Source organism: Orycteropus afer, unplaced genomic scaffold, assembly GCF_000298275.1.
Source record: "Orycteropus afer afer isolate SDZICR_OR568_19922 unplaced genomic scaffold, OryAfe1.0 scaffold00433, whole genome shotgun sequence".
NCBI classification, from domain to species: Eukaryota; Metazoa; Chordata; class Mammalia; order Tubulidentata; family Orycteropodidae; genus Orycteropus; species Orycteropus afer.
In genome coordinates this window covers 1,130,274-1,137,481 of record NW_006922020.1, presented here as the reverse complement: position 1 = coordinate 1,137,481, position 7,208 = coordinate 1,130,274, and the positions used below count along the sequence as shown (strand labels likewise).

The window sequence follows — 7,208 nt, the reverse complement described above, 5'->3', positions numbered from 1 at the left end:
TGGGGGCAGATTTACTAGACTGGTAGAGACTAGAGGAACCCCACCAAACCTGGAGGTCACCTCTCTGCTAAATAAAAGACTGGCTCATAAAAATTCTTTTAAAAAAGAAAAGAATTCACCTGTGAGTACCATGTTCCTTTAAAAACTCACCTATATGAGACAAGCAGTCAACATTTACCATAAAGTAAAAATGAGAAGAGAAGCAGAGGGGAAGAGGAGCAGGGAATCTAGATTAATGGAAACAGAATCACCAAACAGAAATAAGAGAAGTTGACACATTACAAAAAATGTAACCAGTCACTAACAGTATGTATAAAAATTGTAAATGGAAACCTAATTTGCTGTGTAGACTTTCACCAAAAACAGAATAAAACAGTATAATATATGTGTGTGTGTGTGTGTAAAATGATAAAAGGTTCTAAGAGTACAGAGATAAGAGAAAACAAAGAAAATATAAATCATGCATTATTCAGCCTTAATGCATGATGTTAACTAAATACCAGTGGCTCAAGTGCTGAACTAAGCACTCTACCTAGGAAGACAAGACAGTCAAGGGTCTAACAGAGTTCAACACAGCAGGGATAAAAGAAAAGGATCTCCTGAGAATAACAGACTCCTAGGTTTGTGGAAGGAGTCCCTGAGTGATGCAATGGTTAAGAGGCTCAGCTGCTAACCAAAAGATTGGTGGTTTGAGTCCACCCAGAGTTGCCTCAGAAGAAAGGCCTAGTGATCTATTTTTAGAAAATCAGCTATTGAAAACTCTATGGAGCACTGTTCTTATTCTGACAAACATGGGGTCTCCATGAGTCAGAATCAACTCCATGGCAACTGGTAACAATATGGGGAAGTTACAACCTTCTAATTACAAGGTAAGGATTAATTCACAACCATTGCAAACTAAGAATAATAGATATGTCAGAGGTGGGTGTCAGTATACCACTGAAAGACAGAAGACACGAAATTAAAGAAAAACTGGGTACAAGTAGAGTCAAAGAGAATAGCAACCCACTGAATTTTGCCTGGCTGCCTAGAATTCTCTCTCACTGGCTGTAGGTCTATGATACGTACTACAGCCAAAAGACTGCTAGCACCCATCAACAGAAGAATGGATAACCAAACTATGGTACATACACACAATGGAATACTATGCAACCCTAAAGAATAACGCAGAATCTGCAAAACACTGGATAATGTGGATGAATAATGGAGGACATTATGCGAGTGAAATAAGTCAATCACAGGACAAATATTGTATTAGTCTGCTATTGTAAAAAGTCAAGGAAAGGTTTATATATGGAGGGAAATTTTCTTTGTTGGTTACCAGGGTGGAAGAGGAAGGGAGGGAACACTGTTAGACAGGTAGAGATAAGTATTGATTGGGTGAAGGGAAGGGCAATGTACCAGATGTGAGTGATCAACATGGTGGCAGTGAAGAAGAGGAAGACACAGAGAGGTGCATGGGAGGTACAGACAACAAAAATGAATCCTTTTGCACATACAATACTGCATTGTCAGTGATGGCAAACATTGGTATATGGGTGAACAGATGGGTATACAGGCTGAAGTGTTAGGTATGTCTATGCTGGGAGGAGTGTGCCCATGACCATGTATAGGGTTGGCAGACAATGTTTCTACAAGTGCATTTGTATTTTCTGTAAGAATTCCCACTTATATAGTAGAGCTGACAAGGGACAAGGTTGTAGTCACTTCTTGGCCACAGCCAGTTACCCAGAGGGAACAAGTAGTTGGACCTGTGGGCTGGGGACCATGGTCACAGGGGATATCAAGTTCAACTGGCATAAGATACTACACAAAAACACTGTTCCATATCCTACTTTTGGTCAGTAGAGACTGGGATCTCAAAAGCTTGCAAGCAGCCATCTAGAAGCAATGATGGGTCTCTCCTTGTCCAGAGCAAAGAATGAAGAAAACCAAAAATGCATGGAAACCATTAGTCTAAGGGACTGGTATACCATGTGATCCTCAGCCTATATGACTATGAGACCAGAAGTAGATGGTGCCTGGCTACCACTGTCAACCACTTGGAGGGGGATCTATGTAGGAGATCCTGGAGAGAGTGGAAGAACAATGTGGAACAAAACTCACAATCATAAAAAAAAAAAAGGGACCAGGTTTGCTGGTCTGAGAGACCCTAGTGGAACCCCTGAGACTATGGCCCCTAGCTGTCCTTCAGGTCTGGAACTGAACCCACTCCTGTGGCTTCCAGCCAAACAAGACAGGCATATGAGCTGAACATTAGGTAGATACACTCCTTGGAGAGATCAATCATAGGAGAACAGAAAGGCAATGTATGTATAGGGAGACAGCTCGAGGCACAGGAGTTCATGGGAGGAAAAGACACAGGGAAAAAGTGGCGATGGGGAAGAAGTGGGAGGAGAGCTGTTGCATTGTGGGAGATTGCAGTCAATGTCATGAGACAAAGTGTATGAACTGCTGTATGGAAGAGGAATTTGCTCTGTAAACTTTCACCCAAATCACAATAAAATTAAAAAAAAAAAAAAAAGACTGCTAACAAAAGAAAGCAAGCTCTATGGAACTACGCTCCAAATTTCCTTTCCCTACAGCAGAGTTTCTACCCATCTCTGCCCCTTACAATCCAGCAAAGAGGTCACAGCCCAACCAACTGACCTTTAATTTTCTTTTTTTTTTTTACTATTTCATCAGCCACTTTATCTCAGAGCAGTTTACAGAGAAAACAGATGTCACAATAAGAGAAAAAAATAATTACAAGTCAAGACTTGACCCTGGGCTTTGCATGATGAAACTTTTAATGCTATTCAGAGAAAAGAAATCTTAGGAAATAAAAATTACTATTAAAGTAAGTATACAACATTTTTAAATAAATACTACTCACTTAGATGGGAAGATCTATAGTGTTCTCGTGTTCTACAGCATCTTGGTCCACATGCATAATTTTAATTGTTAAGTAAGGGTATAATTATACAGTCCAAAAGAAAAATTACCAAAACTTTTATCTCCAAGACTGGTCAAAAATTGCAGGTTTTGAGTTAATTTTATGTATTAAAACTTAGGGATACTTAATAGATTTATATTCTTAAAGTAGGAAAAAACAGATACAGAAAGACCATAATATAATTGCTTATAAAGTTATTAATAATAACTTTCATGCATAAAATAAATCTCAAATCTGTTTTCTAAAAGAGGAAAGTAGTGTGCCAAGAACTTTGGAAGTAGACAGACCTGGGATGAATTTAAACCTCCTTCCCATAGCATCAGTTTCTTCAGCACTAAAAAGGAGTAATGACAGAAATAGACATAAAAGACATGACACTGTAACTAGTTTCCTTCCCTTCAATACTGTGGGCTGGCATCACTGCCTATGACAGTCTTTTCATCTATTCACTGGCGATCTTCAAGTGTGCTCCATTATTTCAAATGGTCTTTTAAAAAAAAAATCTGTGGAAACAGACCCACCAGCTTCAGCTCAGCATCATGGCAGGCTATGCTGGCAACAAGATCGCTTATTCTGTTATTCTAACTCTACAGTGATAAATTGCCCACAATAACTACTGCAAACACCCATGTAATAAAAACAAAACTCAAAGGGGGGGGGGGTAATTTAGCATTACTACTCTTGTAGCAAAAAGGCTTCTGTAATTATAGGAGAAAAGCCAACATTTGTATTTATCTCCTTATTAGTACATTTACAATCTCTAAATTTCAAGCCAAATTTTGGCAAAACAATTCTTTGACTTTGGAATGTGCTTTGTTGCAATAGTTTTGCTTTGTTTTTAAGGCTAGAGGAGCAGAAGTACACATACAATATGGGCTCTGGAATCAAAAATAACTGATTTTGAAACTAGGTAACTAAGCTTCAGTTAACTCATCTCTCAAAAAACAATACTATGTCCCTCAAGCTTGTTGGGGGGATTAAATACAGGTAAGATATAGTGCTAGTACAAACTAAATACCTACGTACCAAACCCCATTACTGTGGAATCAATTCTGACTCATAGAAATCCTTTAGGACAGGGTAGAACTGCCCTATAGGGTTTCCAAAACTGTAAATCTTTACGGAAGCACACCACTTCTTCTTTCTCCTCCAAAGCAGTTATTGACTTTGAACCATCAACCTTTTGGTTAGCAACTAAATGCTTTAACCCCTATGTCACCAGAGCACCTAAGTACATACTAAGTGCTTACTAATGAATGTTTCTATTATCATCAATGGTTTTCAATCTTTTCCCAGCCCTACCAGACAGATCAGACATCCTATCAATATCAGTGGTTGATCAAAGTACTGATTCTCAACCTAGAGATATGATCCTCCCTTTTCACATACTCTACTTATCCTCTACCTAATGTTGCCACCTGTCTCACAGCAGGACAGTTGAACTGATCCACTGGTTTACCAAAGTACAAATCCGAAGCATTTCTGCCCCTCCCTCATTCAGTCAACATAAAAATTTCAGAACACTTCCTGAGAAATGAAAGCTAAGTTATGTTATAATGACTATAGGATGTGGCCCACATTTGCACCACAGCAACTACCCCTAGAGTTTCCCAGTACTGCTCATTATCTCATGCATCTGAAACAACAGAACTATGTTATAATGCCTGTCAATTCTAAGCTATATCACTAGTTTTGGCCCTCTAGCATAGTGCCTAAGTCAGTTGACTGCTCACCAGAAGGCCGGCGGTTCAAACCCACCAGCCACTCCTCGGAAGGAAGGTTGGGCAATACTACTTCCGTAGTGATACTGCCTCGGAAACCCAAGGAGGGGTCGCTATGAGTTGGGGCCGACTCGACGGCAAACAACAACAACAACAACAGGTAGGAAACAGGTTCCTGTTTAACATTGACTCTGATTCGCTAACTGACCTGGGTAACACTGCTCGGTAAGTCAGATGTGATTCCTTAGATAGGGCTCAGTATAAGACAGAGCCTTCAATAAACGTTTGTTGACCAGCACATCACAACCAGATACATCTTAGATCTTAGCTCTAACTATGACTGACCTAGAGTTTGATTTGCCCACTCACTTTCCCAGGGCACTAAGATTTCAAATTTGGCCACCAAATTCCACACACACCTCAGTCCCATACTTTCTTTTCCACTGCTCACATGGGGGCTGTTGGAGCAGCTATCCAATTAGCCTCAGCCTTTATCCCAATCTCTTATTACCATTTCATCTTCATAAAGCACCACTGGATAAAAGCCATTCCACACATGCATATTAAAAAAACCTGCCGCCTACTGAATTAAATTCAAAGCCTTTACACTTGTGACCATGTCCTTTTACCCCAATTTTATTTAAAGGCCAAAGGGTTAGGGACTCAATGTATTTAATAAATTTCTGCTGATGCGCTATTATATGAGCAAACTTTAGGGACTGGATTATCAAAATAATTAAAATTTGCCCCTTCCTTCAAGATTGCAATTAAATAAGAAACAAATAAATACTGTGCCTTAAATAATAGATTAAATTTTGTTTTGTTTTATTTTGTTTAATGCCCTCAGTGCCCAGGAAGAAGCTCCCTATGTTTTACACTTCTTAGTATACCTTATACTTCATCTCTATGCATGGTTAACTTATGAAGCAGCACTAATTATTGATGACTGTGCCAGTAAACCAAAGAACTATGATCAACATGCTCAATAAATTCCCATTAAGTTCAGAGGACAAATTCTGCCCCTCATTTCTACTGTGGCAAAGAACTATGGTACACAGGATGCCATTTTTGGAGGGGTTAGGGGATAGTACTACTGACAATCCAGATTTGTAAATCCCTGACTGTTTTTTAAGCAGGATAAAAGTACTTGCCACCTAGTGAAATATATCGGTTCTTTTGGCTAGTTAGTTCACCAAGATTGGCAATATAAAATGAATCTTCAAAAATTTAATCTATACTTCAAATAGTCTAATTAAAAACATTTGAACCCTTTCATCACTATCAGGATGTTAAGAAACACAAAGCAGGCTAAATACTCTTCTCAGTAAAATATGCTGGGATTCCAGCTATGGCTATGAATTAATAAAATTAAACACATTAAAATTAACCAAAACCAAAAATGAGTTTAGAAAAAGAGGACAAAACTGGTTGAAACCTAAATGCCACAACCACTCTTCTCTGACAAAAACATTAGAAATATCAGTTCTATTTCAAATAAACTTCACTTGAGCAGCTGGTATGTCAACTTCCTACAATTTCAACTGTAACTTAAAAACAAGTTATCCGCACCAACAACAACAACAATCCGCACCCAACAGACAAGACTCTAAAATAACATATTTTTAACAGCCCAAGCAGTTCTTAAATGCCTATGAGGCAAGCGGGAAAAAAAATATTCTTTATCAAAAAGTATTCCCAGAAATGCACTGTGCACATAAAAACGATCTTGTCTTTTTTCAAATGAATTGGTTATTTATGGTTTAGCACTAGAAAGATAAATGACTGAGTGACAACATTACAACAAATTATCCTTTTAATCAAGTGACTGTTTAGATCAAACTTAATTAGCAATTTAGGTTTTAAAGACATTCACTGAAAGCAAATATCCTAAGTGGACAGAGATCATAGAGTTTCAAAGCTGAAATAGTGAACTTATTTTTTACCTGATGTTCTGCATGAATGTTATCCCCAGTAGGCCATCGATGTTTGCTATTATTATAGCCGCCTCCACCACTTCCTCCTCCCCCAAGCTGCTCACCATGCTGCCTCTGAAAGAAGTAGTCCACCATAGCGTCGTCCTGGGAACGGCCTGCAACTCCTATGGATCCTGGGACAGGGCTGGAGTGTGTCCCAGCTGCAAGAGCCTGATTTGCAGCTGGTTGTGGCTGCGCTTGCGACCCTGTTCCAGATGTCAAAACAACAGGCATGTTGGGATTAGCTGGTTCTTGAGGGTGATGTTTCAGGTGGGGGCTGAAAGAGTCCTGCCAAAGCACTGCTTTTCTCTTCAAGACACATGCAACGCTCATTCCACCAACACCTGAGAAGAAACACAAGTTAGAAATATTTAATATTTGCAATTTTTTTATACAAAAGTAATTTAACATTCATCAATAGAAAAATATAAGCCCTGTGCCTTTTGCAGTATAGTCATTTACAAACACTTTCTACCGTAAATTACTAAATGTTTTACTATACACAATTTCCTAAAGTAGAACCTCCATTCTAAGTTGCTGAGTAAACACTTTATGGAAACAGTGGAAGGCACTCTGACA

The 7,208-nt window shown here is 38.8% G+C and overlaps 1 protein-coding gene across 1 annotated transcript in view; it reads right to left on the bottom strand.

Annotated features, from left to right (window-relative positions):
* The window catches only part of PUM1 (pumilio RNA binding family member 1), a 190,022-nt gene extending 183,060 nt beyond the window's left edge, over positions 1-6,962 (bottom strand). The window contains exon 1 of the mRNA XM_042782731.1: positions 6,600-6,962. Within this exon, the coding sequence (XP_042638665.1) occupies positions 6,600-6,962 (363 nt within the window). The remainder of the gene's footprint in view (positions 1-6,599) is intronic.
* Between the last annotated feature and the right edge of the window lie 246 nt (positions 6,963-7,208).